At 49.0% G+C, this 18,672-nt stretch overlaps 1 protein-coding gene across 2 annotated transcripts in view; it reads right to left on the bottom strand.

Annotated features, from left to right (window-relative positions):
* The window catches only part of LOC144728641 (homeobox protein PKNOX2-like), a 172,445-nt gene that overhangs the window by 30,235 nt on the left and 123,538 nt on the right, over positions 1 to 18,672 (bottom strand). For both annotated transcript variants that reach the window (XM_078608205.1, XM_078608206.1), the window contains 3 exons: positions 15,631 to 15,852; positions 3,989 to 4,121; positions 382 to 476 (listed from right to left, as the gene is read on the bottom strand). In XM_078608205.1, the coding sequence (XP_078464331.1) occupies positions 382 to 476; positions 3,989 to 4,121; positions 15,631 to 15,852 (450 nt within the window). The remainder of the gene's footprint in view (positions 1 to 381; positions 477 to 3,988; positions 4,122 to 15,630; positions 15,853 to 18,672) is intronic.

The following is an 18,672-nucleotide window of genomic DNA, read 5'->3' as shown; positions in this document are numbered from 1 at the left end:
ACAGAAAAAAGTTCAACATCCACACATACAGAAAAAAGTTCAACATCCACACATACAGAAAAAAGTTGAACATCCACACATACAGAAAAAAGTTGAACATCCACACATACAGAAAAAAGTTCAACATCCACACATACAGATGGCGATGTTACCATACGCAATCCAAATTGAGTAATCTTTTGCATCGGGATGTTTTGGCCGATGCCAATTAAGACTGCAAGAGTTGTCTTATCTATGGCAGGAAACCAGAGGAAACCCACACAGAACAGAGAGGTTAGAACATACAAACTCCACGCACAAAAGCAACCTAGTAGGATATAATCGAACCCAGAAAACTCTTGGCGGGGAGGCGCAGGTCTTACGGGAACACGAACGTCTCACCGTGGAGTGTTGCCGTCGACTCGCTCCTCCGCCGGCCGGGGTGGCGGGGCTCTGCAGGGTGAGCACCAGCGACGTCGGGAAGCCCCCGTCTCCTCCTGCGCACATGGCACAGCGCCGGCCGTTACTCGCTCGCTCGCTCCGACGGTCCTTAACTAATGACGTCACGAAACAGCCCTGCAGCTCCGGAGCCGCAGGTGACCGACCCCTGGTCTACCCGTAGACAAACCGCCAGAGGTGGGACAAAGTCATTGTTATGCAAGTCCAAGTCGAGTCGCAAGTCATCAAATTCATGACTCGAGTCTGACTCGAGTCCAAGTCACATGACTCGAGTCCACATCTCATAGGTGGGACAAAGTCATTGTTATGCAAGTCCAAGTCGAGTCGCAAGTCATCAAATTCATGACTCGAGTCTGACTCGAGTCCAAGTCACATGACTCGAGTCCACACCTCTGCAAACCGCTGTTGTAAACCCTCTATCGGGCAGGGGGGGGGTGGGCGAGTTGCACCCCAACTTGGATGTAAACTTGCGACCTTCCGATTGCGAGCCACCAGGCAGGATTAAAGAGAGGCGCAACATATTTCAGGTGCTATGAGACATCTCCTTTACCAGTGGCAAAATATAGTAGTAGGTTTTTACCCTTTCAACTGTACCAACTGTACCAGTTGAAAGGGTAAAAACCAACTACTATATTTTGCCACTGGTAAAGATGTCTCAGTGTAAATGCTTACCCCGAGCTCTCAATACTCTGATAGTGCGCTGTCTTTGAGTTGTACGCCTTTTGGCGTCATCTGGTCCAACACCAATGGAGACTAGGCTCTAAGAAAAGCTGTCTCGGGTGTGGACCAATAAACTTCAAGGACAGTGCATATCATTACCATCATCAGAGTTGTTTCTTTTTGTTTGCATTTTGACTGCTTGTGTTGTGGTTATTGCAAACATGATGCCTTGTATAAAGGTGTCAGTTTTTGTACCAGTTGAAAAGGTAAAAACCTACTACTATATTTCAGGTGATTTATGCAAAAGGGTTGTATCATCATGAGAAACACGTCGCACAGAGCTGAATCCGTCTACGCTTGATGATCGAAGCAGCCATGATGGCAAGATGTTATCTCCCTCGCCTGGTATGCAGGAGGTCGTGGATTCGATTTCAACCCTGACGCTGTATATTCAAATCTAGATTGTATATTTGGCGTTTGCATGTTCTCCCCGTGGTCACGTGGAATTTTCTCCGGGTCCTCGGGTTTTTTCCCTCCACATTTATAATCAACGTGCGTTTAAGAGTATTCCTCTGCAATACATTTCCACGTGATAAGCCACTTCGTTGAGCTATCGTTTGTGATAGCCAGGTCGCCTCTGAAAACGAGCTACATAGCTCAGTGGGTCTTACCTGGTGAAAATTCAAAAAATAGTCTAGTTCATAGCTCAGTTTAGCCGAGCCAATCGCTGGCGAAAAACCAAAACGACGAACTCCACAAAAAAACGAGCGTAGCTTTATTGACGCTCGTTTTTCCGGGCGGTACGCGAGGTTTGGCCAAAGAACGACCCCCCCCCCATCCCTGCTGTGACCATTTAGTTGCCACATTGTATGGTGCAGCCATTAGCCATGCACCGCTTATTACCATGATCTAAACATTCCCTTCTTAATTACTTTGCTCGCAGCGTCCACAGTCTGTGCAAGAAGTTCACCTCCTCGATTACCCCCGTATAACCACGGCTCGACGTCTCGCCTGAGATCTCCCGGAGTGCCGCTCGCGTTGGCTTGGAGTGGGGATTATCGGTGTTCTTAGGTTCTTTCGGTAAAGTCATGTAGGTAAAAAAAATATTAAAATTAATAAAAGTAAAATAAAAAAATAATAAAATAAAAATCAGGACGTTTCGGAGGCAACACAAGCTTCCGTCTTCAGGTGGAACCGTCACAGCACGATAGCTGTATTTACTTGATACAGCTATCACAACACTTGATACAGCTATCACAACACTTGATACAGCTATCGTGCTGTGACGGTTCCACCTGAAGACGGAAGCTTGTGTTGCCTTCGAAACGTCGTGATTTTTTATTTTATTTTTATTTTACTTTTATTAATTTTAATATATTTTACCTACGTGACTTTACCTCAAGAACCTAAGAATATGAATACTTGCAGTCACGAAAGCTTCAAATCTGGGATTATCAGTGTTCGGCACTGCCACTGCAGAGTAACAAGGCACGTGTCTATCTGTCGTCACTTTTGTTTTTGCTGTTGTACCCTATATTCCTATAATGCCATGAACAGGTTTATTACAGTCACAATGTATTTTATTTTTATTTCATTTTTCCTTGCAGTCACGAAAGCTTCAAATCTAGAATTTCCACCTATCTGTTAGAATTTTTAACAGACGAGACAAGAAGTCACAGCTTCTCAGCAAATCTGGCTGTGACGGCCCCACCTGATGACGAAGACTTGTGTTGTCTCCGAAACGTCGTGATTTTTTCTTTTTTTTTTTCCTTGCAGTCACGAAAGCTTCAAATCTAGAATTAGTCACAATGTAGTGCGTGAGGGATCTGGCTGGGCGCTGAAATAATTCCCGGAACAGCGTTCCGGACTGTCCCGGATGAAATTAAGGCACTGGGCAAAACCGCACACGGTTTATGAGCTTCACCCGTGGTCCATATACTTCTGGACGAAGGCCTCCCGCGTAAAGCTGCCATCCCCGACGGTTCGGCAGTGCCCATCATCGACCTCGTTCCCCCGCGCGTGGGCCGATCTCGCCGCTTCACGTCTGCGAAAGCCACACCCTTGGGAAAGTTCGGTCCTTTCGGCCCCCGATCCCATCACCGGTGTTCTTCAGCGGCCATCACACCTGATCTCGCCGCGTCTTGCCCAAGCCCGCTTTTACTTTCCGTCGCAGTCATTACGAATAAAACTAGGGCAGCAACACAGCCCAAACAAACAAAAAAACTGGGTCGATGCAACTGCAACATTAAAACGAGGGCGATTCGGGGGGAAAAAAAAAAGATTGAAACTGAGAAATTAAGAGGAACGCGTGACGTGCGCTCAAGTTGTACTCACGGACACAGCAGCATGTGACGAAAATAAATGGTTAAGCTCGCCCCTGGCCTTGCTTGACTACCAAAGTCAGATTCAGATGTCTTGGAAGGCCAGAGTTTCATGGTTTGCTTCTGCCGTGGCACGGCAAAATAGCCGCGGTGGAAACCCACCTGTATGTATTCAGGGCCGGTGCACCGGCTCGGTTGTGCCAGTGGAAAAGGACTTGATGAGAAACTAAAACTAAACTATAAACTATTTTTTATTTTCGTAGGCAAGGCCCATTGAGGTAGATATCTCTTTTTCAGAAGCAACCTGGCTATCACAAATGATCACTCAATGAAGTGGCTGATCACGTGGAGATGTACAGCAGACACATACTCTCAATGCACGTTGATTCTAAATGTGGAGGGAAAAAGCGGAAGACCCGGAGAAAATTCCACGCGACCACGGGGAGAACGTGCAAATTCTAAATGTACAGGTGTCAGGGTTGGGATCGAACCCACGACCTCCTGTACACCAGGCGAGGTAGTTAACATCTCGCCACCGTGCCGGCCACACCTGCCATTGGAAACCACACCTGCCATCGCCGCTTGCGCTGGACTCATCTTCGCATTCCCATGATGCATCGCGGCTCCCACGACTCCCTGGCGGTGTGGAGGACCGAGGCGGCATTCGTTGGAGCTGGCGAGGTTGGCCAGAACGTTGACCGGCTGGACGCACACACAACACACACACACAACACACACAACACACACACACAACACACACACAACACAACACACAGCATGCAACATGCAACACACACTACACAAGTGCAAGGATCGCCACCTGTCCCGGGTTTGACCCGGTACAGTCTGGGAATCGGCATCCGTGTTCGGGCGGCCGAAATGTATTGGTACCGAGATCTGGTACCGGAATTACGATAGTGGATCGCACAGTTTTGACAATAGACCTGGTGCGACTGAAAAATAATTCCGGTTTGGTCTACAGTGAAAAAGGTGGCAGCCCTACACACCCCACAACACACACATCAGAGCTCGGGCTATTGGTCAACCAAGTCGATTCATTGACTCACAATCGTAATCAACTACTTCTTTTGTGGTCGCTTTTCGGGCCAATATAAAATGGAGGCCACCCCCAACCGACCTGCCTCCTGAAGGCAGGAAACCCCCAACAAGCCACGGCCAATGGTGACGCATTTGATGATGCCGGTGAGGTCGACCAAGCCCCACCCATCACCTCCCGTCCAGCAACACGCACTGGTAGGAAACGAGGAGAGACATTTTCTTCTTCAACCATTCTTGTGTTCCCTGATAAGTAAAGTCATCAATCTGATTATCAAGAGAATAATCCACGAGTTCAAGAATCGGATGGCCCAGCTCCTCTGGGTAAGTGTATGAAATAAGGGTAACCGTAGAGTCAATATGGCAAAGCACAGCAAAACGTACGGCGAATACCGTGTGTGCGTGCACGCGCGCGCTTTAAATACGAACTGCTGATGGTGGGCGTTTTCTTACTACGGTACTTTATTATCCCAGAACATACTCTCCCCCTCGCACCACACGCCCCATTCATCACAGTTTTACTTTTAAACCCGAGACATTAAATCTGCAAAACAATTCTCGTTGAATCACCCGAACCGTTTTTATTTTAAATACAAATTCATTGCCTCCGAGCTGCACGTTATAGATTCATACTGGGCATTCCACTCTTATAAAGTATTCCAAACTGAAATCTTTCAATCTACATCGCGATCAACTTCACACCCGTAGGCCCACAGCTTGCCCAGGGGCTTCGAGTATAATTTACAGGCCCGAACAGCTTAACCCTTTGCCGTTACAAGACATCTACAAGTGGCAGGGTGAGAGTCCCCTTCACCTCTGAATCTCGGAACGCGCAAACGGTTCAGTGCCATTGTTTTTAAAGACATTGCGCTCACCGCAGAGAACTGTAGTGACACGACCGCACTCTACCTGCGTCAAAACTGTGCCACACGCCCTCCCCGCATGGCCTTCTGGGAGCCTCGGTACCGATAAAGAAAAACTGATGACGTACACGAACGTCATCGAAATGGGAAAAGGGTTAACAGACTGACACAGCCACCCCACCCCAGCACTCCCCCCCCGCCCCTCTCCAAATACCTCGCGCGAGGCTTTGAACACACGACCAAGGTTCTTAAGCCCTCTTCTGGGCGCGGTGGCAGCCTCCCCACACTTCATTTTGAATATTCGCCAAACCCCAGGCCCCTTGAAAGGTGAACCGTGAGACGACCTCCGTCGTGGGTGCTGACCCCTCACCCCGTGGGTCACCTCCGAGGTCACGGCTACTGCCCGACGGCAACTCTGCGCTCGTACGGTCCCGGCGCGGCAAACGACACGCGCTGACGATTTGCGCGCGCAACTCCTTCCCGATGCCGCCTCATGTTTTAAAGGGCCCCAGACACACAACCCGGCGACGTCCAACAAACTTAAATTTTTATTTTTTATTTTACCAGGTAAGGCCGACTGAGTTGTGGCTCTTTTTCAAGAAGCGACCTGGGCTCAAATGAGAGCTCAACGAAGTGGCTCATCGTGGGGAAATTTACCGCAAACAAATACAGTAAAACCTTGGATTGCGAGTAACTTGGTCTGCTAGTGTTTTGCAAGACGAGCAAATTTTTTAAATTAATATTAATTTGATAAATGAGCGAGGTCTTGCAATACGAGTAGTACGTGAATACGCTTTGTCTGCCGAGCGTCACGTGATCACAACTGATATACGAGTGCTTTGATATACAAGTGCTTTGGATTACAAACACGTTTCTGGAACGAATTATGCTCGCAATTCAAGGTTTTACTGTACTTTGGAGGGAAAAAGGAAGGACCCGGAGAAACATCCGTGCGACCACAGGGAGAACAGGTAAACACCAAATATATCTAGCCGTCAGGGTCAGGATGGAACCCACGACCTGTATACCAGGCGAGGTAGCTGACATCTCACCACCATGGTACCATGACGAGCTCTCGTGTGTAACTCTGTTTCACAAAGTATATTTTGAAAAGGTGTCATTTAGAAACGCATTTCTCTGGATTACAAGATGCAGTTTTTTTCCAATAGTTTTTTAAGCAAAAGTTTGGGGTTGCGGCTCATAATCTGCTGTGTGGCCTGCAACCTGGAACCTGGCCACGAAGGTTACCACTGCGCTCAATGGACACGCCACTCAGTTCTACACGCCACTCAGCCTTCGTACGAGCCAGACCGCGCGTCATCACCCGGCCTACGTACCACCGCTCATTCCGCCCAGCGGATTTTATCAGGTGGCTGGAGAGAAAACTGTTTGGCTGGTACGCGACACAAACTCATTACAATTTAATTAATTTATTTACACGTGGAGACAGAACGGAGTTCCGCTTATACCTGCTTTGACCGGCAGTGTCGCGGTGTTGAGACGAGCGGCGTTGTGCATCATCCGTGAGACAATACAACGTTGCTGCTATATTTCGATTTAAAGCTTCTTTCGTGACTGCAGGGATTCATCTTCTTGGTTCTTTCGGTAAAGTCACGTAGAAGGGAAATAATAAAATAATAAATCATAATAAAATACAAAAATAAAACATAATAAAATACAATTCTCAAACATAATAAAATACAATTGTGAGAATTGTATTTTATTTCGATTTCAAGCTTTCGGACTGCAGGGATTCATCTTCTTGGTTCTTTCGGTAAAGTCACGTAGAATGGAAATAATAAAATAATAAAAATAAAACATAATAAAATAATTCTCACGACGTTTCGGCCACAACGCAAGCAGCCGTCCTCAGGTGGAGAACAGGTCTGTCTTTACCGAAAGAGCCAAGAAGTTGCTGCTATATTTTGTCCTGGCAACTGTATTCCACTCGGTCCCGAGTGATGATACTGCAAATTTACCCGCGCCGTATTTGCGCGTATTTAACGTTCTAAGTGCTTTCAAAAGGACCCGAGGGTTGTGGGGCGCGTCTTACTTTGCGGTGCGTCCTTTAATCCGCACGGTAGGCAAATGAAACGGCGACAAGAGAAGACCGATGAACTGCGAAACAAACACTCCTGCCGAGAGAGTGTCAAAAAAGGTCGCTTTCCGATATTAATCTCTACAAAGTAAATTTCACGGCCCAATAGAATCAATCGATCGGTTGTCCTCACCACACCTCGCATGAGGATTTCAGAAAAACCCAGGCCGCAATATTTCTCCCCACCGAGTGACGTTTGCACAAGTGAACGCAAGGCCCGATTAACCGTTAATAACACAGCTCGCCTCCCACGTGGGGCCGTGGGAGATGGTGGCAGCCTCAGGGAGGACTCGTTACACACAAAGCGCTTTTCCCAAATGAACCACAATACCTTGCTGATCTCGTCAAGGAGCGTAAACCATCACACGAACTCCGGTCGTCCTCGCAGCAGCGGCTTTTGGCGAGCCGTCGAACAAAGACGGTCGCTGCATCGCGCGGCGCTTTCAGATGCGCTTCTGCAGCCATCCGAAACGCTCTTCCTTCCGATATTAGAATGCCGCTAGAGCTATGTAATTTTAAAGACAGCAAAACCTTGGATTGCGAGCATAATTCGTTCCGGAAACGTGCTTGTAATCCAAAGCACTCGTGTATCAAAGCACTCGTATATCAGTTGTGATCACGTGACGCTCGGCAGACAAAGCGTATACACGTACTACTCGTATTGCAAGACCTCGCTCGTTTATCAAATTCATATTTATTTTAAAAAATTGCTCGTCTTGCAAAACACTCGCAGACCAAGTTATTCGCAATCCAAGGTTTGACTGTATAGGTTGAAAACTAATTTCTTTAGAACTGCTTTTTGTGTATAGTTTGTTGCCCTTCCCTCCGATTAGCACGGTTAGCTACGTATGGTGTGAAAGAAGTTCAACATACATACATCCAGCAGCGGACTGATAACGGCTCACGATTATTCAAATTCACGTGCAGTGTTTGGTTCAACTTATTCAATTCGATGTCGATTATGGGCCATAGCCGGAGCCAGGGGAAGAGGCATGGAAATGTTAATCCACACCTGCCAGAGCAAGCGACGTTCGGCCAATTCTCTGGTGTGGCAACGCTCGTGTCTGCCCTAATCAAGGACAGAATGAGTGCGGCAAAAAGTTAATTTTCAATTTCGAGAAATTCTAATAAGCAGTCTTAAAAAAAAATCACTTGAGTGCGAAAGTTAATTATAAATTATAGCCCTTGATTGTCTTAAGTTTCACAATTACAATGTGGCACAAAAGGAGACGCTTGCAATTTCGTGGTGTCTTCCACAGAGCAAAGCCCCCTTTTAAAAGAAACGTTTTGCAGAAAGCCATAAAACAATTACACAAAACTGCATCTTAAAGGAAACGCGTGAAATCAAACTGTTTGGCAAATCACCGTAATGAGTTTGTTTATTAAATCTGTCCGCACGGCTTTTTCTTTAAGTTGCATCCAATCTAGGCAAACTCAACTAAAACTTAATTATTGTATTATTCTACAGTACCAGGTAAGCTGTGTAGCTCTTCTTCAGAAGCAACCTGGTCTCAAATGATAGCTCAATGAGGTGGCTTATCATGTGGAAATTTACAGCAGACAAAAACTCTTAACACGTAAGGATTCTAAATGTGGAAGGAAAAACTGGAAGACCCGGAGAAAAATTAACGCAACCACAGTGAGACAAAGACACGAAAACTCTAAATATACAGCAGGCGTCAGGGTCGGGATCGCACCCACGACCTCCTGCATACCAGGCGAGGCAGTAAACATCTCACCACCCTGGCACCCCTAATCGGAGGTGCGGTGGCCGAGAAATCCCGTCGGTGCTTGGCCCCTCGCCTTCCGTGATTTACCGCTGCCGCAAATACTCTCTAAACGCGTGATTCTAAATGTGGAGGGAAAGACCGAAGGACCCGGAGAAAGATCCACATCACCACGGGGAGAGAGACACCACACACTCCAAATATACCAGGCGTGAAGGTCGGGATCGAACCCACACCCTTCTGCATACCAGGCGAGGGAGTCAACATCTCGCCACCGCAGCGCCCTTGGCTTCAGACCAGCGCACGCTGACACCACAAACCACGAATTTAGTGCAAGCATTTTAATTGCCTCGAATAAAAAAAAATGCCGATAATTAAAGGAGCCCTGACTGAGTGCATCCCTCCTGGGTAAAACAAAGCCACGTCGCCACTGAATGAAAATTCCTCGGAAGCAAAAGCTCTAACAAATTGCTGGTCGAGAGAATGATTTTTCAATGTATATGCTTGAGATTAAAAACTAAGGGAAAGAAAACACATTAGATGTGCAATTTGTTCATTTTCCACCGGTGCACAACATGTACCGTAGCCGTAAGTGGGCATCACCCTGTATGCCACTTGTGTTTGAGACGAAGTAATTTTTCAAAAGGCTCGATTGAATCAACTGCCGTCAGCTCCGCAATGTGACACCACGTGAGGTTTCTGGCACAGAGGGGATCGGCACACGGAGAACATATCATTACTACTACTACTCTGTGCCCAAATGCTGAGAGCACAACCAAGTAAACACCAAATCCTTTTTGATAAAGCGTTCAAGAAGTGTTCGTAATGAATGCCGAGCGGTATACAAGATCGCGCAGGCAGCCGAGAGCCCGAGCCTAATCGAGGGAACAACCACAACCGCTGACATCGCCACCTGCACTGCCATCGTGACCACCGGCCACCAAGATCGCCACCGCCACTCGTACTATCACTGCGTTGGCCATAACCACTGCCACCACGACTAACACCGTCACCGCCACTGCTAGCACCAATACCGTGACCACCACCATGACCGCCACCGTAAACACCACCATCACCAACGGCATCATGACCATCACCATGAGCACTGCCAACAACAACAGCACCACCACCTCTACGAGAACCATCCCCAGAGCCGTCACCACCACTGACACTGTCACCATCACCACTACCACAAGGATCCCCCATATAGCCTTTAACAGACTGTTGGGGCAAGTGCTGTTAGCGAGCATCTATGAAGGCTGTCATGGTACACAAGGGGGTGGGAAGCCAGCACCACACCCGGCCACCTTTGTCTCCCCAAAGGCGATGTTTACACACCACACCAGGACCGGTTCAGATAATCGTCACTGGTGTTGGCCGAGAGTGGGAATCGAACTCGGGTCGCCGGGTTCATCGCGCAACGCGTTAACCGCTACACTTCCACTCCCCACACCACGGTTACCACCACGAATACCACCATCGTTACCATCACTACCCCAATCACCACTCCATCACCGCCACCAGCGCTGTCACCACCACAATCACCGTCGTCACCCCCACCACTGCCACCATCACTACCACCGCCACCACCACCGCCGCCGCCACCCTTCAATACGGAGTCCGCATGATAAACGGCGGAACAATTTTGAAAGCCGGGGGGGGGGGGGGGGCGAAAAAAAAACGCAGCGCGCATTTCACGGCGATGGCCGCAGCGGCTCGCGGCTCGCGACGGTGCCGTCAAGTAAACAAGGCGTAATGATTCGGAGCGAGGGGAGCGGAGGGACCCCTCCTCCTCCTCCTCACGCCCGCCGCGAGGACAGTGGCCTGCCTCCGCACCTCCCGGGAGCGGCGCAAGGAGTCGGGGGGAGGAGGAGTGAGGGGGACGGTCGCGTTCCCGTGGCGACGAGACATTAGCGGGCTCAACCCCCAGCACCTTGCCTCCTCCGCGTGCCCACCGCCCATGGGCAACCGGCGGCACCCCGCAAGCATCCCCCCCCCCTTCCTAATGTCCTCTAATGTACGAAAGCGAAACTGCGGGGACGTCGGCGTCGCAGGTCACGTATGGAAAGTTCAAAACATTATATTACACTGCGGTGACCAAACGGGTGGTAGCAATTGAACGCGCTCCGTGATGGAACGCGCACGATCTTGCTCGCTGGGCTGGACGGGCCCTCCCGCCATGGCAGGCTGCAACGAGTGCTACTGCCTGTAACGTCCGGGAACAAACCCAGCGGCAGTTGTTTATTAGCAAGGCCGACTCTGCCGATGAGACCCAAGAACGTTGAAACCCCGTCCAGACCATGCTTACTGTTAATTTAACAGTGACAGCAAGAATGGTGGAAAAAAAAAAACTTTATTATGCATGCTTACTGTGTTTACGTTATTTGAAATGACATAAGTTCGTGAACAAATCACCAGGAATGTCCCCAATATTGTGAGATCAGGGAAGCCAAGCCGGTTCCGAGCCTGGCGAGTATCTTACTTGCACGAGTGATGCTCGCGAGGTGACCAGGAGATGACAGCACAAAAATGTAGTCTTGAATCTATCTATAAGGAGCCTGGCATGTTACTACTTGGCATACGGGGGGGGGGGTAGGTTTCCTCAAGGTACTGCGGTGTCCTCCCACATGTCACGGAATCTGTACAAACATCCCAACACTGGCTCCTAAAGAGGAATCCCGGGACTCGGCCAGTGTTTCCTGTGAATATAATTGGCATCGCGATGAAAATAATTCAGGGGTATATCTCCCAAGATCAATGGGGGACTAGTCTATGACACGCAAGTCACGGCTTTGAATTAAACCTGAAATTAAGAGTCACGCGCAACCTTTTGAATTTAATTTAAGCACTTTTCACAACTGCCTCTTCGAATAGGTACACATGCGCTACACTTTTAAAGCGCTATTTTTTTTTTAGTATTTTTTTTCCGCTGTGTTGGGACGCGTGCTGTGTGTGTACGGGAGCCGTAGTGCAGCGGTTAAGAGAGCTCCGCTACAAACGCGGAGACACGAGTTCGATTCCTGCTTAAGGACAACACACGTGACAATTATCTGAACCCGTCCTGGGCCTCTCCTAGGTCGTCTCAGCCTCAAATGAGTACCCGGTGCTGTGTGTAAACATCGCAAAAGAGACAAAAGCGGCCGGACGTGGTGCTTGCCACCCTAAACTATTTTTTATTTGATCAGATAAGGCCCACTGAGCTGTATAGCTCTTTTTCAGAAACAACCTGGCTACCCCAAACGATAGCTCAACGAAGTGGCTTATCACGTGGAGATTTATAGCAGCCAAATACTCTGAACGCCCAACCCAACCCTTCGTGTGCCGTGCCGGCCTTCACTGGTGCTCGCTAACAGCACTTGCCACAACAGTCTGTTAAGCCTACATGGGGGATCTTTGTCTTCGTGTGTGTTGGGAGCAGCCATTTGCCGAATTTTTCCGTGAATGCGTAACAACTCCTCGCCCTCAAAAGTTTGCGTGCCCATCACTAATGCACTCGCAAACTTAATGCACTTTTAATGCCCCTCACGCTAATGGCTTTTTTTTTGTCCGAGTAATTAATATGCAAATCCCAACGATTCTATTTTCATCAAGGCAACCGTTTTAATTGCCTTTTGCCGAAAATGGTGTAGCGTTAGTCCGAAGTGATTTCACATGTCATTGACCCGCGATTGGTAAAATCGAGCCCAACACGCTGACACGAGCCTTCGCCACAAGACAGCCTCATTTGCATATGCATATCGCGTGTGCGGCGGGATAAATCACCGCCCTGCCCGGGCCCCCGAGAATGCTAATTTTCGACTAATTCATGCAAATTGGCGCACGCACCGCGGCGTTTTACACACGCGCCGGGGGTGGGGGTCAGCCGGGGTCACGTAGTCCTTTCACTCATCCTCCTATCCCTCACCTTTATCCCGACGAAAAGTCAAACCACTTACACGACGCCATCCGGGCTCCTTGCCCGCGGGTGACGGCTGCCCCCCCCCCCCCCCGTGCTTTACACGAACACGCGACGCCGCGTCCTGCCTGCCCCCCATCCCAAACAGCCCCCGCCCCCCCCCCCCCCCGCTAGCGCGGCGTGTCTCGCTGTCGCCGAAAGATGCGCGCAGCAACGTGTCGCACTCGCGCCACGCTCGGGGATACGCGAGCGGTCCGCAACTTTGCCGTCGGACGACGAGAGCGACGTGTAACTTATTTCTGCGCTCCCTGTAGTCCGTGAGCCCCCCACAACCGGGTGTCTCTCATGTCGCTACCACCACCTGAGTTGGCATGGCGAACCGGCGGGTTACAATGTCTCCCTGTGGCCAACAACAGTTAATTATTTTGAATGGCAATTTAAAAGGAGCGTTGGGGTTATCAAATCATAAAACACGTAAATAAATGGGCACCACTAAAGATGTGCCCTGCCAACCATGGGTGGTGCTAATTTCTCTGCGAGCGGCTCGCAACTGAAAGGTCACAAATTGAAATCCGGGTTGGGGCTGGGGTTGGCTCTCTGCCCGTGCGTCGATCCAATGTCGAACACGTTCGCCACGGTGCCCAGAAGAAGGAACGGAGACGGCCAAGAGAGAGCGCAACCGCATCTTTAGCACAAAATGAGGGTTCAACGTGAATCTCCCCCCTCCGGCGTCAAAAATAAAACGACGCGACCAAAAAAAGCGCTTCCCCCATTTCTATCGCGGCAAAAAAATTGCCGCGTCGCAACGTGCAGCGTGAGTTTCACTCGAGCGGGCGAGTTGGTCTGTGATGCAGGGGAGATGTGTGCCGCACACAGAACGTGATTCGCCGGTTTTAATACCACCAACTTTTGAGTTAATTAAAAAAATATTTTCGCATCAAACGGCACGGCGAGATAATACTCGCGGCGATGTTTGATGAACCCCAAACGTTTGGGCGATAACCAAAATGTTTTAACTCGCTAACAGATTCCCCCCCGCCCCCCACCTTTATTGAATGAGTTTGTTATGTAATTTATTAATTAACCAATTTAACGCCTTTCATTTATGGATTGATAGAGGAACACACATGTGGAAATTACACACGAGCACTTTGCACAATTAGACTTCCAAGCAAAAGGTCATTAAACACAACTGTACTTCCGGTTCTATTGGACAGTTTACTTTGAAATGTCGTCTAATTAACAGTGTTGGATAGACTGAAAGCGCTGGCATACACAATCCACACCAAATGGTTGCAGCGCATCTTCAGCAGTACCAATTCATCAAGCCGTTGAAACTCGCAAATTCGTCAGCTGTGCGATGCGTTTTCCGATTGGTACCGCTGTGTTTGCCCGGCACGACGTCCGAAGTTTAGCTCTAGGTGCCGCCGAGATTCTTCAGGAGCACAAGACAGCCCCAGCATCACCAGGTAGCAGAGCCCGCCCCCTATCTAGAGATCTAGCGGACAGAGACCTTTTTTTTTTACGATCAGTGGAAACAAGAAGATGCTCGGTGTAGTCGGCACTTTGCTTCGTTCATCATTTCGTTGTTTTTTAAAAATATAATTTGCTTCATGTAAACCCCCCTCTCTGTCGAGACTCCGCTGCCTCTGGGCCAACACCCCTCGACCCAGTCTAATTCAGACATTTAGGCACATTCCCCAAGACACACCCCAGCCCCCCAGGTCACTCTTATCCTCCCCGTCCCGTAGCCCGGCCAATCTCACAGTTGTAGACGGCATGCATTTTCATTCCTATGCAATAACAACGCGCTATGTGGACTCATAAAGCGAGCGAACGTGATCCCAATTCTTAAGACACACGATTTGACGCATGCATCTTGAGCGCAAGAACAGAACCATCAATCGACTGATGCATTGTTACATGCCTAAAATTTACTCCACAGAAACCGATATTGTCACTCGATCTCCCAAGTTGACGTCCTCCCCGACACGTCCCATTTCCTCGGCTGCCACTCCCTTGCTCTTCCTGATCATCGGCCATCATCATCCATCTCGCGGCGCGTCCTGCCCAAGCCCAGCTAAAATGTTCTTAACAATCTGAACGACGTCACGAACCTGCACACGTTTTCCGATCCACGGGTTCTCCTCTTCCCGTCCCTCAACGCAATTCCAAGCACACACTTCTCCACGCTTCTTCACACACCTCCCAGCGTAGGTTTTTTTGTTCATGCTTCCGAACCACGTGCATCACATAGCAGGTTGCATACGTGAATAACATTGATGTGGTTTCGTTACTTATGTTCCTCTTCCCTTAACTCCCCCCCCCCCATACAAACACACCTATGTTCCCGCTCGCAGTCCCTACACGAGTGGGGCGGTGAGCCCAATCTTCTCCCCTTGTCCGTGGAGTTTCTGTGGCGCCCTCCCCTTGTTACGGTTTGTTCTTTGTACCGGGCTCTTAAGTAAAAATGTTATAAAAATAATTATTTTGGTTTTGGCATATCGTGCCCTAAGCTACAGGGATGTCTTAAAAGCGTCGACAAACAAAAAACACGCGCACAGCTCCTCACCTGAGCCCGGTCCTGTCGCATGTCGTTGCCAGGCGAGTGCAGGGCGTAGAAGGCCTGCTCCAGCTGCGAGCTGGCGGGCCCCGCGTCGCCCCGCAGGAGGTTGTCGGAGCTGAGCTTGCCACGCAGGCAGGCGATGTACCGCTCGCAGAAGTCCTGGCAGAGCTCGCGCACCTTCTCCAGCTCCAGCAGGTGGATGCGGAGCACCTGCACGGCCTTGAGCATCTGAGGCGCCACGCACGCACGGGACAGCGAGTCAGGCACGAGGGTGTCACGCGAGAAGGCGCCGTTGTTGCACGGATGTGTCGAGAACTTCTCTCGCACCGTACTTAGCAAGCCGTGCTAATCAGAGGGTACGGTCTGCGGTAGTTTTTACAGTCGGGGGCGATGTTGCCATTTTACATTTTCATGGTGTAATTCGCCGTAATACACTGCGCGCCGGTGTGTTACGTCACAGAAACATTTTGCAATAAATGCAGCATGTGCCAAGTCTCGCGTGTGGAACCCAACACGCAGACACTTAAGCTGAAGGGTGTGTAACCAGGATGCGGCGTCAAGCATAGGTAGGGCTTAGGTGTGGTCAAGCCTCTGTGAGTGGAGCCCTTACTAGAACCAACTTCATTTTGTACTTTGTGGTTATATACACCCAGATAGTTGGTGCAAGTGCTGTTAGCGAGCAACTATGAAGGCCTGCACGGTACACGGGGCGTGGGCAAGCAGCACGCCCGACCGTCTTTGTCTTCGCAGTGGCGATGTTTACACACCGCACCAGGTACTCATCTGAGGCTGGGTCGACCTATGGGAGAGACCCACGACCAGCGCACATAATCATCGCTGGTGATGGCCGTGAGCAGGAATCGACTCGGGTCGCCGGGTTCGCATCGCAGCACGCTAACCGTTTGCACTACCACTCCCCCTCACACACACACGCACACTCTCTCACGCAATTAAATGCCACACATTAGGAGAGAATGCGCTTACTTTTTCCGTGAACCGTTGCTCACGGAACAACACGGGAGAATAAATCCGCCACAGGTGCACACAAGTACCTGCCCACATCGCCGGCCGAATAGCCGGGCCGCGTAATTGTGGACTGGTGACACGCTCACATTATGCTCTCTTACGCAGAGCCGTCAATTATGATAACTGGGGTCATGCCGTCTCCATGGTTACACAACGTTACCCTGGTGGGGGGGGGGTCAAGCCCTCTGTGTCATTACACGTGGCCCCTGCCGTCGCAGAAGGGCCTGGCGCAACCAATTTTGCTGGCTGGAGGAAATACGGCACCAATAATTAGGCTTCCAGCATCACCTACATCATTATTATTATTATACACGTTTTCATGAATGTCCTGTAGGACCTGGTGAGGATTTAAATTTCCGTGAGGCCCCCTGTGTACTTTGCAGTCGGTGCAGCCCTCCCGCCTTGCCACAAACCCCGACATTCTATTGCAATTCAAATGGGGGGGGGGGGGGGAGGCTGGGGTTGGGATTTTTGGTTCTGGTTTCGAAACGCGTCGACTGCGGTTGTACGACGGCGCAAGCCGTGATTTAGTTTAATTGGCTTTGTTAAAATAATTGCAAACTAATTTGGAGCGTAAGTTTATGGGGAGTATCTAGAAATGGAGTTGAAATCTTAAATGGTTTTATTTCAATTTCATAAAAAAAATTACTTTTCTTTTTATGAATTACCACCACACATTTTTTAAACACTCCGAAAATATGCGCTCGTAATATTGCGAGGAATAGTGAACGCAGCCTTGCGCACTGGCAAGCCACGGACTTGTGGTTTCAAAGGGCATCTTAGCCGATGTACAGTATGCATATCGCAGAAGAATGCAAAGGATTAACTACAACGATGCCCATAGTTTGGCACTGGACACTTCAGGATGGAATAACTTAATTAGCATTCAATAAATCATGATGGCCTGCTCACTAGAGACACCTAATGAGATGAGATTGGAGGATGAGACAGACGATTGGTGCCCAATTACTGCCTTGCCAACGAAAATTAATGGCAAAAATAAAAGGGCAAATATATTACACCTTACATACATCACCCGTGCTCAATCAACTGGTGGGTGAATGCCTCCTCATAGCAATTAGGGTTGGTTTGCTTAAATTGTATTTATTCCAATTCTGCTACTGGCATCATGTCATGAGATGAGACTCCACTTGGAAATCTTACAGAGTCAGTGCGTCAACCCGCATGTCAGAGAGAAGGGATTTTTCGTCACGGGACAATGTGGAGGAGAGTCACAACAGAGGTTGGTTGCCCTCGGCAGAAACTGGACCCACCATGGAAACGTGATATTCCGTCTTCGGCTGCAAGCTTTCCGAACGTGGATGATCAACTTTTTACTTTCTTTAAAGCCGAAGGAGTCACGGAAAGATTTGCATACGCCGCCAAAAAACGACAGCAAGATGGACCCGCACAAAGAGTCTAAAGGACAAGACAAGCGGGGACGACAGCTACCCCCACACACTTTGACATTGGACTTTTAAATTGACTCCACTCATCAGTCGGGCGCCACGGTGGCGAGATGTTAACTACCTCGCTTTGTATACAGGACGTCACACTTCGTTGAGCCATCATTTTTGGCCAGGTCGCTTCAGTGAGCCTTACGTGCGGTAAAATAACAATAGCTTAAATGTCAAATCTTGACTTAAAGCTTTCGTCACTGCAGGAATTCATATTCTTTGGGTCTTTCGTATATAGAAAAAAAAATAACAATATCACGACGTTTCGATCGCAACACAAGCAATCGTCATCAGGTGAAAAATAGGGGGCGAGGCAGCTAATGTTAATGTTCATCTTCTTGGTTCTTTCGGTAAAGTCACTTAGAAGGAAAATAATAAAATTAAACATTATAAAATATGATAATTGGTTTTTTACCCTTCTATCTGGCAACAAAACTGACACCTTTTTACAAGGAGTCATGTTTGCATAGACCACAATACCTGCAGTCATAATGCAAACAAAAAACATAACTCTGATAATGTATGCACTGTCCTTGAAGTTGATTGGTCCACACCCGAGACAGCT

Source organism: Lampetra planeri, chromosome 29 (assembly GCF_965212315.1).
Source record: "Lampetra planeri chromosome 29, kcLamPlan1.2.h2, whole genome shotgun sequence".
NCBI lineage: Eukaryota > Metazoa > Chordata > Hyperoartia > Petromyzontiformes > Petromyzontidae > Lampetra > Lampetra planeri.
This window is presented reverse-complemented; position numbering and strand designations above follow the sequence as displayed.